Source organism: Ostrinia furnacalis, unplaced genomic scaffold (assembly GCF_004193835.3).
Source record: "Ostrinia furnacalis isolate ACB-3 unplaced genomic scaffold, ASM419383v2 OfSCF0075, whole genome shotgun sequence".
NCBI lineage: Eukaryota > Metazoa > Arthropoda > Insecta > Lepidoptera > Crambidae > Ostrinia > Ostrinia furnacalis.
This window is the reverse complement of record NW_021130314.1, coordinates 301335-326030: the sequence shown is the minus strand read 5'-3', so window position 1 is coordinate 326030 and position 24696 is coordinate 301335. Positions and strand designations below refer to the sequence as shown.

The window sequence follows — 24696 nt, the reverse complement described above, 5'->3', positions numbered from 1 at the left end:
ACGAAAGAAACCACTCACTTGGAGCTTTCAGCAGCTGCGTCAGATCTGTCGATTTTAATGTTTACCTTACCTTAACCCTTCCTTCTTTGCGGGAATTTTACCCAGGATCCAGACTAAATCACCTCACGTATTTTAATGGTTGCCTCATTATTCTAATTTAAGTATAACGCATTTTATTTCAAATGGAAACCCTTGAGATAGATGTTGTCCTTATAAAAACCGATATTACTTTTTTATAGGGGCTCTCCTACCCCCATCAAGCTACCTCCCATAGCAGTTTAATTCACCCATTCTTTCTGGGACACACTATCCTATTAATATTATAAATGCGAAAATTTGGATGTCTGGATGTTTGTTACTCTTTCACGCAAAAACTACTAAACGGATTTTGATGAAACTTCACAGTATTATTGTAACATATAGGCTATAATTTATGACGATCTGTGATAAACTAAATTTCAGGCGGGTGAAGCCACGGGCAAAAGCTAGTATGTTGTAAAGATAATTTGTATTAGCCATGAAAAACCAATTTGTATGTTTATGAAATTTATTGAAACCATTTTTTTCTAATTACATTTTATACATTTTTATTTTACATTTTAAAAGATTATTTTGATGCTATATTGTATCTAACAGGTTTACGAAATAAATAACATAAGTTTGAAATTATGTCTCACGTATTTTCTACTGCTAGGTACCTACTGCTATTATTGCATGTGTTTATTTACAATTGTAATAATATATTTAATACCTATACATAAAACTTAGAGTTTATCAAATATTCTAAAATAGTTTTGCTTTGAATAAAGAAAATTTTGGTCCAGCTAAATCCTATAATACTAAACACAGGTCTGTAGGAAAGTAAATGTTGCTATCTTATACTTATGTACCTATGCTACATAGTTGGAACTTTGATATTTTTAAGATTTAGTATATCGAAATCAACAATTTATCTAACCGTCCAAGTCAAAAAAACTAGTTTTTAACATAAAGTATTATTATGTTATGGTCGTATTTTTTCCTTTTCACTTTGACGACAGCACGATTTGAGGACTCGATTATGGTTTTTCTAATGCCTGCTTACACGCATGATCAAGTATTAAAACAGATAATCTTACAGCAACTAATCTTAAACCATTATATAATATTTAATGGATTATATTACAACGTAATAAATGCTAGTTTATAAACAATGATTTTGAATCAATAATAAATACTGAAAGGTATTATTAATACAAGTTTTTCATTGCTAATATGCATCATCGTGCTTTATTCGAGCTTAAATCTAGATACCTATAATTAAATATTACATAACCATATTTAAGGCAAGGATTGCTTTATTAACGAGGTTAATGTAGAGTTTGTTTGTTCATAATATTTAAACGAAATAAAAGCTTGTAAATGCTTTTGAAACACTATTCGTGTATAAATATTTTATTCACACAAGCCTTAGTTATATTTTGTTAAAATAATTTACAAATGAGTTGAAATTACTATCTAGTATTTTCAGCTAATAAAAACATAATTACTAAGGAGAATTACATTTTAGTTTTAACACTAGCTTTGCTTTAGCCTGATCATTATGTAGGCCTAGTACATATTCCTTTACATTTTTGCTTAATATGCTTTAGCAAATAAATAAAGACTACTTCCACGTCATGCAAAAAATACAATACAAAATATGTATAGAAATCAACAAAGAAAGTTTTTGAAAAAAGAAATCATTGTCTCCCATATAATCCACATAAGGCCTGTTCGATAATAATGTTCGACTTGTTTCAAACTAAAGTTTAGGTTTGAAACTATGCTAGAATTTCAATCTAGTCTAGTGCGTCGTTTCATAACTACGCGTCTTAAGCAGATCTATAACTTTAGAGGCATATAAACCATTGAGGGCATAAAACACTCAAACAAAAGATATTAGGTACTGTAACAAATGAAAATAATTACACTAATATTTCACAATGTACTTCTAGACTCAATATAAACTTGAAAGAGTAATTTATCTATTAGTAACTACTCTTGATATGTACAGATAGTTTACTTCACTGCGGAAAAATTTTGCATCTGGTTGCTGCTGTTGGAAGCTACCCAAGAGCTGAAGACATCTCTGAAAACAATTATTTCATATAAAGGCTATGTTAATAATTATGTTACAACACAATTATAACACAGCGCTGACCAGTGGTCATAAATTGATGCAGTACTGGACCAACATTGGATTTTTTAAAATTATATTATCCATTACTAATGGTTTCTCAATAAATCGCTGGCAATAGGCGGTGTTAAGGTTTTTGTTGTGGATCAATAAATGTAATTGCACAATTTATTTCAGCTTTTTAATTATAAAAGAATAAAGTGTAATTAGACAACGAAAATAATATAGCAATATCCCGACTATATTAACTAAAATAATAAGTTATTGAAAAAACCACGAAACAACTGGGTTGGTTGCTGTTGCAGGGAAGCAAGTGATTGAAGCTACCATCATCACATATTTTGAAAGAGCAGAGTGCTTCGTTTTAATACATTTTTTAAGATGTCAAATGATCATTTACCTGCAGTGGCTGACTACACATTCATTGGAACAATATTCATCTTCCCATTCACTATTGGCTATGGCTGGGTTTGTACAGCCTTGTCGGATACATGAGGGTGTACTTCTGTTTTCATTTTGCTGTGAAGAAGATAATTGATTGAATTGAATTGCATCAATATAATTTTATTGCAATGTTGCCCTTTTATTTTAAATTTGAAAATGTATGACTTGTGTGATGAAGTGTGCTTTGAGAAAAATTTAGAATATAATTTCAAAAAAGGTAGAGCCACTCTCAAGGTACTAAAATAAAAGTATAAGGTTTTCTGATTATTTTTAAAATGTTCTAATATTGTAAATTAGCCCCACTGTTCAATTATATGAATGTTCTGGGAAAATGTATTGAAATGACGGGACACTGAACTTACATCAGGCGACTGCTGTGGCATGCCAGAGCTGCCGTTACTATTTGGAGAATGTTCAGGTTTTGGCACTTGTCCAGGGATTTGTTGTTGCTGTGGTTGCTGCTGCTGTTGCTGTTGTTGTTGCTGTTGTTGTTGCTGCTGCTGTTGTTGCTGCTGCTGCTGTTGTTGCTGCTGCTGCTGTTGTTGTTGCTGCTGCTGTTGTTGTTGTTGTTGCTGCTGCTGTTGTTGTTGTTGCTGATACTGTTGTACCTGATGTGCCTGTTGCATTTGTTGATGAGCTTGCTGCATTTGCTGTTACAAATAAATTGTCATTGTTTAATATGTTATTGGATAATAGTTGTAATAATAATTAAATTATGTTTAAAAGAATAGCATGCAAGAACTTCGACTAGCTATAACCCCCTTATTAATAAAAGTTACACCCTAGTTGGACTCTGGCTTAAATTGTCATTTAGTATGGAAATGTAATTTTAATCCAGTGTTATTAACATTTTATTAATAAGGGTATAAGTGATTTTATTTTAAAGTAGGTTGACAAATTACTTGACATTACTCATCTAGTAGTATCGTAGTTTTCTAATACTCTGTACAAGGTTTTTACAGAAATAAATATAAAGAAAATCTCTACACTAAGGCGGTACGAAGTTCGCCGGGTCAGCTAGTTTTTTATAAATAGCTGTTCATTTAAAATTTCAATACAACATTGACTCACCTGTTGGGAATGATGGTACTGCATGGCAGGGTGAACAGACCCCATGGGTGGGGACTGCGATTGTACTTGTCTGTAACCCGGTGGTGATAGGCCTGAATTTGCAGCGTAGTTAGATGGCGACTGCGCTGGCTGATAACTTCGTGGAGACTGTGCAAGGCTGGGCTGACAGCCTTGGGGTGAGTTGCCAGGGTTTACTTGATAACTCTGGGGTGATTGACCCGGAACACCCTAAGAACAAAGTTTTCATAATTATTTTGGTTTTTTTATAAAGACAAAACTTTAAGTGAGCTCAATTTAGATAAAACAATATCCTGTATGAATTACAGATTTCTTAAGTCATACCTCATCAATAAGAAAATAACTGTTAAATAGTAATTTAACAACAAAAAGTACATACCTGGTAATTTTGTGGTGCATGGGCCATATTGCCTTGATAGTTTTGAGGTGATTGTTGGGGATTAGCAGGGTATCCTTGTGGAGTTTGGCCAGGGTAAGCGGGCTGTGGTTGGCCTCCAGGGTAGTTTTGTGGCGAATAGCCTTGAGGCACACTGTTTGGCACAAATCCTTGAGGTGAGTGACCATTTCCATATGTTTGCCCCTGGTAATAATTACCATAATTTGAATTGGCACTATTGTTGTGATTATACATGGTCTGGTTCTCCTGTTCACCTCCCTGGAAATTCAAAATCACAATAATATTAAACTTTGAATCACATTGTAAACTTTGAGGTTAGAAAGCTTCAATAATAAACAAACAGGAATGTGGATTTATTTGTACATATAAATATGGTACGAAATTAGAAAGAATTACGATCACATTGAACAAAACAGAACAAAAGTTCAACCTTGTGAGCTTCGATTTATATGAAAGTTTGCGTAGGTTGTAGAAGCTTTTGTTTTGGTCGGCAAATAAACAAACGTTTACATACGTAAACTTTTACTAATTTTGTAATTGTGACCGCTAATTTAAATAAGTAATCAGCTAAAAACCTCTAAATAACGTCTAAAAGCTCAGGATCCAAGAACAAAAGCAAGGGTATCTTGAACAAATTTAACAAAAGCTCCGCTCAGACCTTGAGAAATTCCGGTTTGCCAAGAACGAATGGAACGAGTTCACTGACATTGACAGTTGTTGTTTGTAGCAAAGGAATTGAGTTTATACGTTAACGTTATTTGTAACGAGTGAATAACGTTGCTTCGTTACCAGACTACGCCCAAAACCGCGTGTATGACAATTATTTTTATACAGGGTTACAAAGTACAATAAATAATCGGATTTGTGTTTACTAGGTATTTCATTTTTATCTTGGAATCTGCTTTCGAAACGATTTCCTGCCATTCCTGTTGTTGTCAAACATTAAACGAATCTTTGATTATTTTTGTCTCAAGTATTCTCAGTGTAAGCAATAAAAAAACTTTAATATTTATTGTTCTTCATAAATACCTTTGAAACTAAGCTAGCTCTGTATGCAGCAAGTGCTTTGAGATACTCCTTTTTGGCCACTTCGGTCTTCTGTTTGTAAACCTATACACAAAATAACAATAATAAAAACATGAACAAAACGTGAAAGAAAATTATTGGCTTAGAGACAATAATTTTGCTTTACTTAGATAATGTTATTTATTTATTTTAAACAATTCAACAAAATAACAATTTCATTATGCTTACACTTTTATGTTCTGAATCAAGACCATCCCACATGGATGCAACTATTTTTGAAACTTCTCCAAAACTTGCATTGGGATTTTGTCCTTTTATTGCTGCTTGTGTGTCCCGGAAAAATAGTGCATATGCTGACACTGGTCTATAAAAAACAGAAAAAATATTAATTAATTAAGATAATTGAAATTAAATGAGACATTATTTTAAAATGTAAGTATATCTCTTACTTTTGTGGTTCATTTGGATCTCTCTTCTTCTTTTTCTTTTGAACTTTAGGTTTTTTCTGCATTTGTCCCCGATTCATTCCATTATCCATGGGTTCTGGAGAAGACCTTTTTACTCCCATACTGCTTACACCCATCTGTGTAAATAAAGAAATGTAATTTATGTGTTTATAAACAAACTAATAAAATAATAATTAGCTTTGATAATTACATGCATAAGCAAAGTGGTGTATTTATAATAAATATAAATAAGTATGTACATACTACATATAATATAGTTCATTGGCAACAGAAATCTATAAGAATAGGCAATACTGTGTGTGGAAATATGTAAGCGGTAAAATTTGCCTATACCTGATGAAGCGTAGTTTGTTGCTGCCGGCTCGCTGAGCAATAATGGATAGGCAGAAGGCTTTCCGCATCACCAGGCAACTACCAACAAACAACCAATTCATTAGAATCTTTTATTATTATGTTCTACTTATTTAAACACTAAATGATAAACCAAGAAGTAGGTACCTGCCAATGAACTATATTTCTACATGGTAATAAATAGCTTAATGCACTATTCTTGACTTTGTGTTTTAATTTAGGACTGGGAACTATAGGTATTTTATTTTTAACATATATAAAGTACATCGAAATTGTTATTATGGAATGTTGTAAAATTTGACACAATCTGAGGAAAATGTTAAATATTTTATTACCTACCGGCTACCTAATTAAAATATTATTTTACTACTTTGATTGATCAGGGGATGTTGTACAAGTATAAACATTAGTGGGGTTAAGAAAGAAGTGTCACATAATGGTAATTTTCCATAAAATGGACTAAATTTAAAATGCAAAGAATACTCACACATGTCTGTTTTGTTGTATTTAAGACTTAAGGTTAAAATATGCTGGTATTATCATTGATGGTACATTTATTTTATGTGGCATAATATATTATAATATGAGGTTTTATAAAGTGAAATTACCTGGGAATGATGTGAAGGCACACTGTCATCTGAATCATCACTAGTTGTGCCTGGTGGTGACGCTCGTTGTGGGGATCCATATACAGGTGCTGAGGGTTGAGTGGGAGTACTGGGTGTGGGTGGGCCACTCATCACTTGGCTGGGTTGCATCATCAGCAGCCGCTGCTGACCACCAGGTTGCTGCTGGATCATGTAGTTACCAGCAGGGGCACCTGCCCCACTAGAAAACAAATGAATATGAAAACTCTGGTTTCAAATTGTATCTACATAAAGGTAAAGATGTATAGTTGTGGGTTCAAACCACAAGAAAAAGTAAGTAATGGATGTTAGACTGTAGTTTGAGATGGAAAGCGTGAAAATATTATGTGAATGCCAAGTTATTACAACATTATGTTGGTAAAAACTAGTATCAATAGTTACCTGTGCGACGTAACAGGTGTATGGGGTTCTTGTAAATAAAGAGGTTGCTGGTAAGAAGGTGCACCGCCCGGCGGTGCTAGTCCGTCTTGAGCCGGATTCATCATACCCACCTGAGAGCAATACCATTTTTTTTATCACAACTTCTTTAAAGTTGAAACAAACAAGTTTGTGTTTGTGTGACGTTAACAACATAACCTAAATAATGGTAACAATAAAATTCTTACATAACTAAGCAAAAGGGTTTTTTGAATTGAAATAATAAGAATAATAATTAACGAAAAATTAAAGCCATATTGTAACTAAATTTAAACAAACAAAATGTATATAAAATGCATTTGAAATCCGTAATCACATGACAAAAACACTCGCCAAACTTTTTTGACGTGTATCATCATCTGTCATTTTTTTCTTTTTTTTTCTGCACCAGGAAGACTAGTGAAGCTCATTGAAATAACCGGTAGCTATTTCAATTGAACTTTTCAATTTACATAGACCATATTATTAAATAAGTAATCAATTTATTATACATTTCAAACTAAGAGTCTGTCTAGGCAGGAACTAACTGCTTTTTACTGCCATTATCGCGATTAGGCGTCGTGTATTCACTGATAAATGATTTTAATATGAGCCGCAGTAAACGGTAAAAACCTAACTTAAAGTTTCACCTCGCAATGGATATTGGAGACACATTTTAATCTACACTTAACTTATGACTTAACTACATATTACATATTATTGGTTTTTGGGCCTTCATTTGCGCCAGCTCGACCAGGTTTGATCTATTGTGGCAGCCCTTGTCTTTAGAGTTCACTGCTTAGTCCCGTTGAGTCTATAAATTTTCAGATTCTTTGGAGCGTGATATCTGCTATCTCATCCGGGTGCATGATGACTGTGTCACCCGAGATCTCCCGAGATGGATACTTCTTTTGCTCTTAAGCGGGCCGCATGAGCAAAGAACATGCATGGCCGTTTTTTCTTCTGTATGGCAGAATCTGCACAGAGTTTCCTCGGTCATGTTTAGGTTTGATTTGTGTTTGTTTAGTTTGCAGTGGCCGGTTAGTATTCTAGTCACTGCACAGGCTTTGTATCTTTTGAACTTTAGCAGTTCCTTAGTTACTTTGTTGCTATATCCCTGAATGAGTGCTTTTGAGTGTTTTTGTCCCGATGTAGACTTCCACCACTCAATAGCCTCTTGTTTGCAGAGGGCGGTAGTAGCGTGGTGGCTCGTTGTTTGGTGATGCCACAGAACGGTTCTACGCCGATTTGAGGGTTATCGGCTCCATCTCTGGCGAGTTCATCTGCTACTTCGTTTCCTTCTACAGGGTGGAAACGTTAAGTGATCTCACTCGATTATTTCTAAACTATACAAGATATCGAAAAACTGATTACTGATTCTAAAAGTGCTTCACAAGCTCTTTCAAACGGTACCAATGATAGGTTACATAATAAACTGGATCTATCCAAAAACTCAATGTTTCCAGCTTCCATACATTTAGTAAAACCGCATAATATTAAAAACTATACAAGATATTCAAAAACTGGTTACTGATCCTGAAAGTGGTTCACGAGCTCTATCCAACGATACCAATAATAGGTTACAAAATTAACTGGATCCATCCTAAAATTCAATGTTTCCAGCTTCCATACATTTAGTACAGCCACAGTCATGGTACTCATGTATTGATAATATTATAGCAAGTAAAGCCTGAAACCAATGTTTTCCATGAATAATTTTAAATATGAATGCAATTTACGAGTTAATTTTAAGTGTTTATTGTTTAATAAAAAAATTAATACTTCTAATTTTGTTTGGCTGGCATACATATCAACATTCAACAAAATTTTCTAGAAAAAATGTTGAATATTGTCATATTTTTGTTGATTGTGTAAGGCTAAACATGGACTGGAGAGCCGGCTTAAACTTAAGTGATTTGTTGCCAAAAAATTGTGAAAAATAATTAGTACAAAAAATATGGATGAGGATCTTTTTTAAAAAATACTTTTACTTAGATATTGTTGCTAATAACTGTAATAATTGGTATTTCAAATAATAATTTAACAGAAAATTAACAAATTGAAGCGAATATAAGCATTTATTTAAATTTAAATAGGTACAACGTACACGGTCCAAGGTACATCTGGTTTGTTGTACCTAGGACAGTTTTCCCTTTTTTTTTCTAGCAGCTAGTATGCCCAAATTTTTAAAATTATACACAATTTTATGAATGAATTATGTAGTTAATTAAATGATCTTTAAATATAACTGCACTAGACAAGTTTAACTATCACCATTATTTTTCAAAAAATCAAAATTCGAAAAACTGGCCTAAGTACAACAGGTTCCCCTACATTTAGTATGGAGGCTGAAAACATTTAATTTTCGGATAGATCCAATTAATTCTGTAACCTATTTTGGTACCTTTGGATAGAGCTCGTGAAGCACTTTTAGGATCAGTAACCAGTTTTTCGATATCTTGTATAGTTTAGAAATAATCGAATGAGATCACTTATCGTTTCCACCCTGTATATTCGAATGTCCTGGTACCCATGTAAGCGTTACTTTGTTAGTATTTCCCAGTGCATTCAGTGTCTCGGTGAATGTTTGCACCAATTTTGACGTGTATTCGAAGGATACAATGCTTTTAAGGCTAGCAATGCTGCTTGGCTCACTTGGCTGTCTGAGTTGATGTAGATGTGTTGATCCCGGAGCTTCCTTTCTAAGTTTATCTCTGCACATACCTATCATAATCTCCAAAGATATCTTTAATTTCTACTTAAACTTAGCTTTAACTACATATGGATGGTTTTTAGTCCTTTACGCAAAAACTACTGGATAAATTTTGATGAAACTTTACAATGTTATAAAATACAAACATTATACATCAGAATCTGAATGTAGATAATCGAAAATCCTCCACGTGGGCTATGTCAAGAGCAGAAGCTATATACTAAAAATGTATGGGTCAAAAATACTAATCGAAAAGTCGAAGTAAAGTAACAGAAATAATTGCATAAAATCTAGTTTTCGTATGATTTTATCCACCCATTTATAAATTGGGACAAGAGTTGGGGTAACTCAACTGAGATGTTAAACGGAATCCATTGATAGGCATTCAATTACAATAAAAAGCAATCTAAAAAGTAGGGCGGATCCGAGATACCAATAACGTTGTTGTGTAACTTTCGGGCCACTGTGATAGAAGTTCGGTTTCAGAGGTTTACTTACCAATAATACCATTATTGCATTAGCTACGCAAACGTTTCATTTTGTACGAAATTTTATAGACAATGAATAAATATTAATGAGGTCTTTAAAGAAAATTAAAAGGATATTTTATTTAAATACCTATTACTATTCTTGTAAAAAAAAGAACTTTGTTAACAAACAAAAGAAAGTAGAGCTATTTTTCCGTCATAATTTGAAAATGGAATGCGTACCTGAGGGGCTGTATGGTGAAGCTGCGTATACTGAATGTGCGCTGAGTTCTGCACGCTGCCACCAGTCGCATGCTGTCCGTGAATGAGGGGAATATCGAACTCTTCGTCGCCAAATGATGGGGTGTGAAAAGTCTAAAACAAGATAACACAAAACGTGATTCAATTAAAGTACTAAACTGTGGTACCGTAAGGCCCAAGGCCCCACGTCATAAGGAAGTGTCTAATAAAGATTGGGTAGGTATGCTTTTGTTATTGGTAGAGTTATGTACAGTCGCCTGCACAGAGAGTCGAGTTTTATTGCAAATTCGCTCCTACTACACACAAGATGCCACTGTGTTTTATTTATTTTGTTGCCCTTCGAACTTTATAAGAGATAGACTAGACAACAAAGCAGCAGCATCTCATCCTTAAATATTAAAGCATATTTTAATACTAGCAATTTTCTATCGAGGGATCCTCTCAAAACACCAAGACACGAGTACTTAGCATTCAGAATCATTCGATGAACAGTTACCAAATCGATAGAGATGATTCTACGTGATTTGTACACGTATTTTTACCCATTCCGACAGCAACTGAGATACCTACTTAGCTGACCCAAGTTAATTGAGAAAAGTTTATCGAACTGAGAATCGAACTTGGGAGTTGGGACGTTTTGTGAGGAGGAATATGAATTCAAAACGGGTTTAATTTTCTTATTGAGTTTTTTTTATTACTCTGTTTTAGTGGATGTAATTAATTTGTTCGCAAATTGGTACTTAACAAACATTGTAACTACTAGTTATTTAATACAAAGTTGAATACATAAGAAAGTGTATGAGAGAATACCGTCACAAGAAGTTTCTATACAATGTTAATGGCAATAAAAAGCTCTCGCTGTAATTGTACCATTGTTATTCGTTCTATTGTCGTCATGACTATGTATTATAGACTGCTAATTATTTCTTTTTGTCTATTTACATGTGGAAGTTATTTTCAAGGGACGATTCAGGGTAATCTGCGTAGTATTTAATCAAGTTGGTGTCTTCTGTTTTATTATTTCTGTAATCTTTTCTTGTCTTGTTACTGAAACGCTATCAATAAATTAGACCTGTTTCTCAATACTATTTAAATTAAAAGAAATCATTTTCCTGTAGGTAATAATTATGACAAAATCTTATACTAGAATGTGTAAGGATTAACTCCATGTTAATCTTAAAAAATCTAGCATACCTAAGAACTTCTGTTAGCGTGAACTCCTAATCTACATTAGAACTAGAATTTAACTATCCCTACCTCTATGTATGCTAGTAGGTACATAATAAGGGCAAGCATATCTACAACGTGATGATGTATGTGGACCGGAGAACTTTTATATCATTTGTATTTTGATTATTTCGTACTAGCGGCCGCCTGCGACTTCGTACGCGTGGATCCCGTTTTACCCCATTCATCTATCTTACGCGGTTTAGATTTTTTGATACAAATGTTTTTTCCCGCTAACTCCGGTTCCCGTGGTAATTTTGCAATATCCTGTTGTAACTAAACAGTTTACCAAATGTATTTTCCCGCTAACTCCCGTTTCCGTGGGAATTTTGCAATATCCTATTGTAACTAAGCTTTAAGTTTACTAAGATACCTGCATGCCAAATTTCAAGCGTCTAACTTAAGCGGTTTAGATTTTTCATACAAAAGGATTTTCCCGCTAATTCCCGTTCCCGTGGGAATTCCTAAGTATACTATAACCTGCCCAGGAGTATGAAGAATAATTGTACCAAGTTTCGTTAAAATCCGTCGAGTAGTTTTTGTTTCTATAAGGAACATACAAGACAGACAAAAATTTTACTGATTGCATTTTTGGCATTAGTATCGATCACTAATCACCCCCTGATAGTTATTTTGAAAATATATTTCATGTACAGAATTGACCTCTCTACAGATTTATTATAAGTATAGATGTAACTGAAATGACAATGACTTTAGGTTTAGCGGTTGATAAAACTCGTATTAAATTATATGAGATATAATATATTGCTAACCTGATCATTCATAGCGTATATGCTATTCTTGGAGTCGCGTGGTGCTGACAGCGGCGACTCGAGGTTTTCAGGTCGCTGAAACAAACAAAATTTTATGTTTAATATAAAGTTACATAACCTTTTGTCCATTTGCTTCTGGTAAATTGGAGAGGGTCGTGTTCCTGCAGTGGAAACTAAATGACTTAGATACTGATTGATAGAAACCTAAATAAAAAACGAGTTTTTTTTAAATTTCAATAATTATTTGAAAATCTCACTACATTTTGAAAGAATATACAATAAGATTAATGTTGAAGATACATTAAAAGCTTCCTTCTTGGGCTTTGCTTTACAGAAAATAGTTTTCAATATTGCTTGAGGCATGCTTTATAATCGAGCGTTAAAAACAGCAACGGTTATAAATAAGGATTATTATTATAATATAATGGAACAAAATTATTTAATATTGTGTAATAACTGTGATAAAACTTTATTCGCGTTGGCAAGGTCAATCGTCAGTAGGTAATATTTTATACAAAAAATACCTTTTATTTGAGAGAGTTCTAGAGAGATTAGAGTAATGGAACGTAAAGTGTACCTATTTTAATGGGTCATTCCATAAAAATCTGTATATTTTCGACGTCATTTTGTCCGTAACTTTTTTAAGATGCTTTTGAATAGTTTATTAGTGTAAATTATTGTTTATTAATTAATTATGTTATGTCTAAAAGGGCCAGTCATTTTATGCTTTATTTTAGGAGAAATTATAATTTTCAATTTTTTCATACTACATTACTCCTATATGACTTCTAATAAAGTATAAAACTTTTAACCTTAACATTTATAGATAAGTTAATACACATAATGTAGTTGTTTTGTTATTATCACTATATAAAAAACATCATTCCCTAACTAGTAATTTAGTCCCAAGTGCCATTTAAAGTTAGGGCCTGACGCTCTAGGGACTGACGATTTGGAGTAAAACTTAACACAAATGCAGATTAACTTTATATTATAAGAATGCTTAATACCATGTGCCGAAAATAGCCAAAAAACTACACGTAAATACTATTAAATTATATACAATTTCCTATTATAATCAATACAGCTACTCAACTAGGGACTGACGAAGTGACTGGATTAACACATGTTTCGGTAACAACTGTCACGTTTGCATTAATTCAAAAAACGGCTACCGCAAAGCCAGTATGGTCTGAGGATAACTTCGTATCGTACTTTAAACTCAACTAAATGTCATTCACTCTAAATACATATTAAAGCGCAAAATTATAAAATCAGTGCGTGGCGAGGGAATGACGCTAAAAACTGTAGACTCTTTTTCAACTAAAGAAAATCAAATTATTGTTTATTGAAACCGCAAAATATTAATAGAATTTGGTGTAATATACATTTAAATAGATTATTCGTTAATTAAAACAAAGGATAAAGTTGATGTTTTTATAAATGTGGGTCCCAAAACACAAACTTTTGGAGTACGGACATGCCTAGGGAATGACGTTTTGGGTCATTCAAAAGGAATTTAAGATGTTTTAAAAATAGTTTCAAAAAATATAAATGGGTGATGAATAAAGCACATTGCGAGCTGTTATTTAACAATTTTGGAATAAAATATTAACAAATATTTCATGTGAAATGTGGCGCGGACTAAGAGTTGACATATTTTTGTGGAATGACCCTAATATACTTTATAATTCCCCTGAAATAAGTTCTCCCTGAAAATCGTTGTAGGTACCTACTAAGTGGAATTAACATCATGTAAATATTTTCGTAGTAGAGATTATACAGAGAAAAGATTATATATATAATAAAGACTTTCTATCGCTCTTATGTTATTTCAAAAAGCCTAGGTTAAATTAACACACAATAAAAATAATTGAATAAACATTAGGTATAAAATTAGACACGAAAATTATAATTAAAACATGGGCCTGATGTATTACGGCCTTAATAACAGCATTAGAACCTATAATATAAGTTTAAGAATGCGGTCACTCGGCGCGGTGTGTAGCGTCGCACTAGTACCTCAATTTTTTCGTGCCTCACTATGGGTAACAAAAATAATTCAATTCTAATAAGAATTCTAGCGCTTTTTGACTGTAATTAACTGATACAACTAGAAACAGCGTAAGAAAGCCTATACCGATTTGTTTATTACTCACAATGTCAAGGTAGAGCCAATAACTTTTATAAAAAGCAAATGTATTCGTCGTGAAAGTAGAAGTTGTTGTAAATCAAATAGCATAGCACTCATTCCTAGAAATTCTCCGAATTTTCCTCACATTCTATAGAAATATAATGTTTTTATTTTTAGAAAATATTATAAACCTACACATTATTTAGTCCAATTTTATCAGTAGGTAGAATTTTAGACACTCCGCCGCCGTTTTTAATTCAAAATACAATATTGGTGAATGTTTAAAAGTTTTAAAAAGCTTCGGCAATTAATTTACAAATCCATCCGTCATCTCTCAAAGCATATAATTATGTTGGGCAATTTGTTTGAAATAACTATTTAAATAATAAGATGACGGCTTGGGACACGGCACATAATGTTTTTTTCAATAATCCATGTCCCGTTGATAACTAACTTCCGATGACAGATTTAAGTTTAGTAATAACAACTTCGAGGGAAGAGTTTAATTCGCTATTGATTTTATTACAGCACGACGTCACGAGATTCCCTGAGCTTCGATTTGCGGGAACAATTTCAGCGAATTGTGTTGCTATAACGTATCCTGATACTGAGCAGTCTAATATCCTTCGACATAAGGGCTAAACTCAAACGAAAAATCCTATATAAAGTATGGTTACTGTACACAACAACCTCGTTAACTTCCCGACATGATAGTTAGAGGATCAATTTTATTACTTTTTACTTTTTACACGATATTAAATTTCCTACGTTCGCTTGAGTAAATTGTTGATTGCATCTCACTCGGCTCGGAGCAAATTATTCTAAGTTAGGCTTGGAGGTAAATTTAATTTTATAGTATTATCGTAAACTTACAGTAACGAGCCAATTACTATTATTTAATATACTGATTGGAGTTCATGTTAATCTTTATGGACATCAATGAATGTTTATGTTGTACATTTTATTATATTAATTTATATCGTAAAATATGCTTTGACTAATGGAAATTAATTATAGTGTTTCGCGTTCAAATGTTAAGTAAGTAGAGCGCAGAGATTCAGAGCTTCAAATATAACAGATTTTCAGCATTTAAAACAGTTTTCTTTGTTTATGGATATTTTACTTGTGACGTGAAAATTACTAAAACATGCATGGATTAGTACTTTTATTTAAAATTGAATGAGTAGGTACTGACAGACTAAGCAAAAGTAAGTTAAGATGAAAGTTAGTTTTTACATGATCAGTTCAGCAATACTCAATACAGCATTTCTTAAGATTGCGATATTGAATAACATTGCGTTGCGCCTAAATGGCACACTGTCTTACGGCATTTGATTTGATCTGTGCAACAGACGCAACACTTTTAGTATTTTATTACAGCTTAGTCTATTTTAGACGACGACCATACAATTTATTTTTGTAGAGCATTTTGAACGTGAGCATACAGGATGATTAAACATTATTCGTGGGGAAATCAAATCAAAATCGATTTTTTTTCAGAACCCATAATAGTATAAGAAATTTCTTCCTACCTGATAATACCTACTATGTATTTTTCAGTCGTTTTGAAAAAAAAAGAAAACATAATTTCCTTCATATTTTAATGTGCTTCTTCATATTGTGTGTGACATTTGCCTATGTGGACACTTTTCTTTTAATTAAGGAGATTAATTGGGGTCATGGCCTTATGTAGATATAAACTACTCGTTCACAAATGCCCACTTGATTGTTTACATAAGTCATATTTGTACATTCCTATACGTTTTTCTAGTTGTTGTCTAAACAAAGAGTATGAAGTTGTGTTAAAGGCTACTTAAAAGGCAGAAAAGATAGGTATCTCTATCTAATTTAAAAGAAAAATAAGTACTTATGTTCCGTGAAAGAAAGATTTCAGAATTTATTACATTAAGTAATAAGAATTGTGTGAAGCCTGTATGTTTCTTTTAGGCGTTGGCATCAAAAATAGTTTGCTGTCCATAAGATATAAATGCCCGTAAAGTTATTTCTCCGAGAAATTCTTTTATGAAGGTGTTATAAAACATCCTTTCTTATTTTTTGTTCTTAGAAGTTTCATAAACACTTGGCTTATGTTCTGAGAACTCGTGCTTAAAGTAAACGTAGCATTGAGAGAGAACTTCCACAGAATTGCGCTCGGGGTGTTTACTACACCTGTATATTTTATTACGTATTCAGAGGAAAATCTCTTAATAGTGAATATGTATATTGTTATTTAGAGTACCTATTTTCGTTAGAATGTACTTGTTTATTAACATTGTGTTGTGTCAGTAAGTGTATGTATTTGGTATAAGTTATGTTATGTTATGGTGACTTAGCGGTTGCCTGCAGCGTTGCACGTGTAGAGTTATTTTAATAAAATGTGATTGTAATAGGCATTTATTTCCAAAAATAAGTGTCTCTTCAGTTATAAATCGTAATACCTAATTTTAGTAGTCTTAATAATAAGCTGATGGATACTTTGAAACGCCCCGCTTGTTCGAACTTAGCTGGTTAGGTTACAAAAAAAGCTATTAAGATTTTTTTTGGGTGTGCGTTGATAGATCAGCCGTTTAATGGACAGACGATTTTATAATTTATTGACTTCAGGAGTAAAAAATAACAAAGAACGGCAACTCGATAAAACTCAAACAATTTCTGGCTCTACATTATCATCTAATCAGAGTTTTGAATTTGCCCAAATGTGTGAATTCTACTTACCTACTTTGTATATTGATACTGCATATTCTATTAAATCCAACAACCAAATCCAATAGACCAATAAAGTATAACAACCAAACGTTTATTGAATTGAATGTGAGAACCGTTTTAATCGTCTAAAATCCGATTGATCAACATTGTATAGTACCTTGAGCACAAGTCGGTCTCATTCCACGGACCGGTTCCACGCACCGGCTGCGGGCCCAAATGGGCTTATACAGCACACACACCAGCACCAAGTGAAAGGACACCCTGATAATTGCTTTCGAGCTATTGGATTTTGTAATATGCTAGCATTCATAAATATTGATACACTACTTAAAACATCGAACGCTCGTAATTAAATATCCTTCAAGCACTCTACATTTTAACTCATAATTGTCTATTCTTCTTAAACAAGCCTAATTAGACTTAAAACAACTAAACGAACAAACAAAATGGAATGATAATTTTTCTAACCGATAAATCTCAGTAATTGTCGATTATAATGTGGCATCCATAACGATACGATGTTTCTAATATGTTTTTAGAGCGTGGAAAGTAGAAAGTTTCGTAAAGTAGGTAAGTTTAATACAGTTCGAAAATGAACTGCTTGACGTATTATTCTAAAACGTTGTTTCATTCTTTTATTGGGTTGGACAAAGAATGCAGATAATTTAAATTAGTATAGAATAACATTTACATCAAAGAGAACTATGCAAAACGAAAACATTACCATTTCTTGATTTATATCGCATGTTGAATTCAAGAAAGCATAATACCATTATAATGTAATGTAGCTACGGAGTAGTCTCTAGGAGGACATAATTGCCGGTCGGTGACCTCGTTTTATTCCTCCCACTAAAATAGCGTTAAATCAATTGATGTTATTACAATTGGAACGCATCTCTGATCGTAGCTTGCTTTCGTCCTATAGGGGAGACAAACAAATAAAAATAAGAAAGCAGGTGGATTCATTTTTTTGCTCCAAAAAACCGGTACAGACGCATTGTTTGAAGAGGTAGAGTTTTTATTGAGCTTTTAGATTTGTTTCGAGCCAAAACAGATAACCTTTTTACTTGGGGATGTGTCGTTTTGTAGATTTAAAACGTAAATGCTTGACACGATTTTACTTTTACTTAATTATTGAAACAAGGGTTGAATAAATTATTGGGGGATATGTTGGTTTTTTGTTGCCTAATATTTGAATTGGGTATGCCGTTAAAATTTTATTGTAATAGTCGTAGTCAGTATTAAACTGCCGTTATGCGATATGTCCATAAACCTTTCGTAAGGTTTCATGCCGCGACTCACTTGCCCTATTTTTAGGGCAAGCACTTTTTAAAATACAAGTCTGTTACATTTATTTTTATAACCGTGGTAGAGCCGGTATATTATCTTTGATCACGGTGTATGTAAATATTTAATACACGTATTTGAAGCTATTTTCATCTTAAAAGTGATCTATGATCTATGATCATCTTTTAATTAATACAGCCAAATCTGATCATTAATTAACAAGGAATCTTAGAAATAATATTTTTATCGTTTTAAAATACGTTCGCTAAAAGAGTCGTACTTAATTTAAAATATTGATTTACTTTAAGCTAATACATACATATGAAACATGACAGTCGGTAGATATTAATTTGTTAAAGTAGCTGCAAAATATTTTTTCTTTATTGGTAACATAAGAATTACTTGAATTCTTGAAAGAAACATTTACAAAGTAGGCAACTAATAAATAATTAACTGTGGCATATCTTATCGCTCTATCGAGGCATGTTTCAGTTGGTCGTAGATAGTGATGTTTGTCGTCATTTAAATAAATATACACCCGAGTAAATGATGCATGTCGACGAGTTATATTTTCTACATAATAAAATGTAATTATTGTCTCTAAACGCGACTTAACACACTTTTAAATGCTTAAAGCGTAAAATGTAATATTTTTTTAAAGAAGTGTTGAAAAACACTGCTTTGTTATTTTTTTATTTATCTTATACATTTTCTTGGTACATTACAGAAATTAAATCCATAAAAAACATTTCACAACTGTTACTTAGTAGAGCTACTACGTAACTTACTTTGGAGATATGGAGTCGTTTCACTCGTTAAAAATTATATTTGTCCAGTTTATTTACATTAAAATAAATCATGTTTATTGCTACATTGATAAAGTTTTATAACTCTTTGAAAATAACTACGTAAACAATTTAAACAATGCAAGATAATCATAGAAAGTTTTATACATACCATTTATGTATTCAGTTAACTGCCATATATGTATTCCATTTAACGAAACGTAGTGGTTTTAATTAATTCCATTCATTAATTTAATACCTTCCGGTTCTATGTAAGATCTAATTAATCTATAGAGGAAGAAAAATTATACAATTACAACTTTAATTGATAGAGCACTGGAGTCATTACACAGTACGACGTGACGCAACGTCGTATCCTGGTCGTCGTTCACAAACTTTGATCACAGTGAGTTTCAGTGAATGTTTTGTATTTGCACTTTTGTGGAATTTGAGGTTCGTTCGGAAACTGTGGGGCGATGTGAAGGCACGCTAGACGCACGTGCGGACCGCGCGGGAAGACTGCGTGGCGGTCGCTGTTCGCGCCTCGCTCGGGGGGCCGCGCCGCCCGGCGCTAGTGCCGCCAACCACCGCGCGATGCCGATGGCGCTGCTGTTGTTAACATTGCTTTTTGGTCTGCTGACTAGTCCTGCGACCGTTGGTGCAGCCAAATTCAAATGATAACTGCCGCAATATTCGGCATTGCTTATCTTATGTTAGCACATTATGCTCTACGTGTACTCCTACTACATCATAATCATATTTTCATTACAAGACCTCTTGCTTGGCGCGGTATTAGTTGTTTTCTACGAGGCATTAGCCACTTTTGCCACTGGGGACAATAATAATTATTGTAAGCCATAAGAGCTCGCAGAATGAGGGTAGATACCCGAATGTGTATTTTTCCTACCCTACTAATTAAACGGTGCATGATATTTTGTAGTTACTTTAATGTGCAGGTTATTATGGTGCAAAAACAATTAAAAACCTTCTGTTTTTCAATGTTTTTAAATGCTAGAAAAATAAAACAAATTAGGCTACTATACTATTTTCATTTTGATTGTCAATTACTTTTTATTTTGTTTAAAAATCTTGAACTGTTTAAAAGCTTTAAAACATTTAATGAAGACAAATGTAGAGTCCGTTAGCCCTTGCAACTGGTTCTGAAGCATCAGACTCTACTGCGCATGAGACTCCAAATTTCAAACTACCCACGAAGCTACATTCCACGCCCATAAACAAATATTTTTGAAGAATATTCTACTTAATTTTTATTCTGTGTAATTACGAGTAGGTACCTACTTAGATTACGAACATTTTTTGTTTTTTTTTTATAGTGCGTCTAAAATTATATTTGTTGAATAATATTACATGTTATTTATGTGTATTGAAGTTAATTATTTTTAAGATTTCTTATAAAATTATTTTCTTAAGAGCTTTTGCTTTTGATAAAACAAGTGTTAAATAAAGTTTTTTTTTTATATTATTAAATGTTTGAAAAACGTTTTGTTAGATCGATATGTTGAAAATACAACTGCGTTTCACCACCCTCGCCCATCGCTAGATAGCGCTGCGTATACATAGATGCTGTCTCGTGCCGACTCAGACAACGTTGCATCGATGTAAAACCGTCGATCTACGGTGTGTACAGCGCTTTAGTTTACATAGCGGACAGACCGAATCAATTTCATATTCTTTATTAGTACAGACAGTGTACAACGTGTAGACTCAAAGTCTGGGAGAAAAAATAAACGGTGCCTGGGTGATTTTTAGAGTTCCTGTTTTCACCAACTACGATTTTTTATCTAGCATAGTTTCAGAGCTGTAATTGTCATGGCAACGGATTGTTTGCTGTCATAACAGAATACAATTTTTAAACAAAAATTGTTGTTTCGTTTAAAAAATACTATCAAAGAACTTTAGCCGTAAAGGAAAAAAATACCTTTAATACTTTATTTTAAGGGCTGATTTTTCAATCGTCAGATAACTTTTAACTGGAGAATAAGTTTGGCACATTGACAGTTTCAGTATGGGAAATATGTCAAAATGACAAGGTTATTCTTCAGATAAAAGATATCTGAGGATTGAAAAATCAGCCCTAAGCCAAGTTAGAGCTCTTTATTTAAAAAAAAAGGACTAATATTATCCACGCAGCAAAACTTAAGTAAGCCTAAGTTAGTACAGATTAAGATTAAAATACTTAAACTTTGCGAGTTCTTTCATAAATAAAAACATCTTTTACAGCTGCCGTTAATTAGGAGCGTAATTTCAAAGGAATTATGATATATTTTAGGCCTCCTCCAATGTTGAAGTTAGAGAATAGGGGCTGGTTTGTTTCAGGACTTTAAAATTTATAATTAACGAGCTCTAGCCTAGGCCTAGGTAAATAAAGTTTGTGAAAACTTCTTTTGTCGTTACTGAAAAGGAACTGAAAATACCCAACTCTATATGCAACAATAAATTTACAAAGCTTAAGAATTCTTATGTTAATTATATTAAAGTAAATACTGTCTGTCTGTCTATTTTTAAACAAATTAAAAGAGAACATCAGTTGTTTATTGGCAGATTTAAATATAAGTTCCGTCCGACATTGACGAGGGTGAGCTTGCCCTGACGTTTGTTGTTACAGGCCACAAATCGCTGTACAAACACCTCATAACAATCAACTTCAACTTATAAACGTTTAACACAAACATCGTACAAATCCAAAAACCAGTCAAGTGTGAGTTGGATTCGCAAATGTAAGTTTCTGTTGCGTCGTACTCGATTGAACCTTCTATTGCTATTATAAAAATTGAAAATTCAAATTTTCAGAACGGAAAAGTACGTGCTATGAAAAACAATCCTAAGATAGGTTTTTTAAAATACGGGTCGGAAAACTTTAGTATGACTTGCTATCTTAGAATTAAATTAGAGGTACCTAAAAACGTACTTAAAAACTATCTTTGAGGAAGTTAAATCAAACAATAAGATACTTGAACACTTCAATCAGATTACATTGACTTAAGTTTGATACAATATTTTTTCCTAGAAGCAAAAGTGAAATGTTTTTGAAAAGCGCATGCCATTTTGGTTCAAACATGTACTTACAAATACTTTGAACTGTAAAATTGTAATAATTGTTTTGGACCAAATAAACATTTTCTTTCTTTCTTTTTACTCATTCCTTTTATTTGCTATACAAGTAACGTGCTAAAATAATTCCTGGTTGATGAAGTTATGACTAGCAAAATAAAATAAGAAAATGGGAGGATTTTCCTGGAAAATATGTTATAATATGTTTTCTTCCATCGCGGCATCTATCAGCATGAGTTGGATTGATTGATTGGCCAATTTGAATATACGGTGCCGTTAAAAGATAGTATGTTATGTATTTTATTTGCGTATCAAGGTAACTATTTTAGTTTTCTGTGTATGTTTCAGATAGTTACAGGCAGTTTTCAAAGCCAGCGATATCCTGTTCGGTGTTTCTACAAACTAATTTATAATGGAGAATAAACAAACGTTTTACACGAAATAAATAAATATCTTTGGATATCTTACATTGCGCCTCTAGTCCCAAACTAAGCAGTTTGTAAATAAATATGGGTCAATATGGGACAATCGATATAATATGTAAATACACTTACTATAATATGTAAAAAAACTATACCCACTTACTTTTTTTTTGTAAATACATTTTAATAGTCTTTATGATAAGTTCGTTAGAGGCGACAGTGTTTGGCACTCTCCGTGAAGGATTATATCGTTTCGCCGTCCGATCACCCGAGACGTTACTTTTAAATTAATATGTACATTTTCCAAGAATAATATTGAACAAGTAAAGTATGATGATAAAAAAGTGTGATAAATGTAAGGCGAAAAATATTTAAGGTAATGAATGAAATGTTTATGAATTAAATGTCAACGGAAAAAAAGATTACATAATAATATTGGTGCGGACTTACCTTGTACATATTATATAACTTGTAGGCCCTTTCCTGGTCCTCCGATGGCATTTGAACCGATTCCATTCTGATGCATTGATGTATTCGTGCACTGTTTCCAAAATAGGAGAGTTCATTTACCAGCTTTTCAGATTTTCTTCTTCGTCAATACCTACCGAATGAAACGTCTATGTTATATGCCGTAGTGTAAGACATCAAAATGTTGTGAAATATGAGCGCGGATCAAAATTATCTTAAGGTTGAAGGAAGTTTAAGTATCAAAACAAATAATTTTCCTTCATATTTCCTTGTTATTTGGGGATGAAAACGTGAGTTTCAACTCCAAGAATTTACGAAAGTTTGTGAAAATGAGTTTGATAATACAACGATAGATTACAAAAGAAGAAACTAAAAAAATTATAATAGTTAAGGAACTTCCAACTTAAAAGCACTAAAACAATCAAAGACAAATAATTATAAACGCGCTGCCGTCAATTAAAAAGTGCACTCTAAAAAGGTTGTTTACATTAATCGCCGGTCCGTAATTACGGTTTTATCAATGGAGTTCGAGTAAAAAAGCGGGGTGTCGCCAGTAGGTGAGCGGACCACGTGGGCAGCACGCCGCGGCAGGACACTTGGCGAGAGCTCCCGCCGGAAACCGAGGCGCACCGGGGCTCCGCGGGCACAGAGTGCGACGCCGCGCCCGTCCCCGCTCCGCGCATGCACCGCCTTCGTCTCCACACCACCACTCACCCCGCATACTATGTTTGCCTTAATCGCGAATTAAGGTTCCACCAATGTTTTCTGTTAAGCTTAGAGCTTAATTTGACGTCATTCATTACAGATTCCGTTTCGAGAGGAAATGTATTGATTAAATTAATACACAAGCTCCTTATTCTATAAACGACGGTTAAGATTTGGATCTTAATTGGAAATAAAGCAATATTCACTCGTTGGAATTAATTTTGTGGTACTTCTTTCCTTCTTCATGGTGGTGTAAGGAAAATTAACACCCTATGAAGCTTTCCTAATATACGTTCGTTTACACCTTCCCTGAAGTAAGCACAGCGGAGATAAATTAAGAATGATGTTCCAAGCGGTACGTTTATATCTTATTTGAATTTACTGACAAGTAGTAAATAAGAGATATTAGCTCCTAATGAACTTGAATAAAACTCTGATTAGACTTCTTTAAGACCCTTAAAGGTGCTTGAATTCTTCCAGATAGCGCCACTTTACTGCTGTGCTTAATTTACTTATTAGGGTTCTACAAAAAGGATTACGACAACAGAGAAATAATGAAACGGAACAAGCTGAATAAGAAATTGAAGGAAATTAATTTCCCTCGGGCGTAAGTGGGTATTAATACATTGTAAGCCTACCTACATTTATTTTAATTTGATCGACAATATTATAGTGGGGATGACGCTCTACGTATATTATTA

General features: G+C 33.2%; 1 protein-coding gene across 5 annotated transcripts; it reads right to left on the bottom strand.

Moving 5' to 3' along the window:
• Positions 1-575: 575 nt before the first annotated feature.
• Positions 576-23379, bottom strand: LOC114350408 (TOX high mobility group box family member 3). Of its 5 annotated transcripts, none has more exons than XM_028301204.1 (14): positions 23273-23379; positions 12417-12491; positions 10399-10530; positions 6961-7070; positions 6541-6760; positions 5915-5992; positions 5564-5697; positions 5343-5478; positions 5118-5198; positions 4071-4346; positions 3674-3901; positions 2965-3252; positions 2559-2677; positions 576-2110 (listed from the first exon to the last, which is right to left on the bottom strand). In XM_028301204.1, the coding sequence occupies exons 1-14, from the start codon at positions 23336-23338 to the stop codon at positions 2041-2043; spliced, it is 2013 nt and encodes a 670-aa protein (XP_028157005.1). In that variant the 5' UTR covers positions 23339-23379; the 3' UTR covers positions 576-2040. The 5 variants fall into 5 exon arrangements, with proteins under 5 accessions (XP_028157005.1, XP_028157014.1, XP_028157023.1 ...); XM_028301213.1 differs by lacking the exon at positions 23273-23379 and adding an exon at positions 19501-19842; XM_028301222.1 differs by lacking the exon at positions 5915-5992 and having other exon boundaries at positions 23273-23375.
• Positions 23380-24696: the final 1317 nt, after the last annotated feature.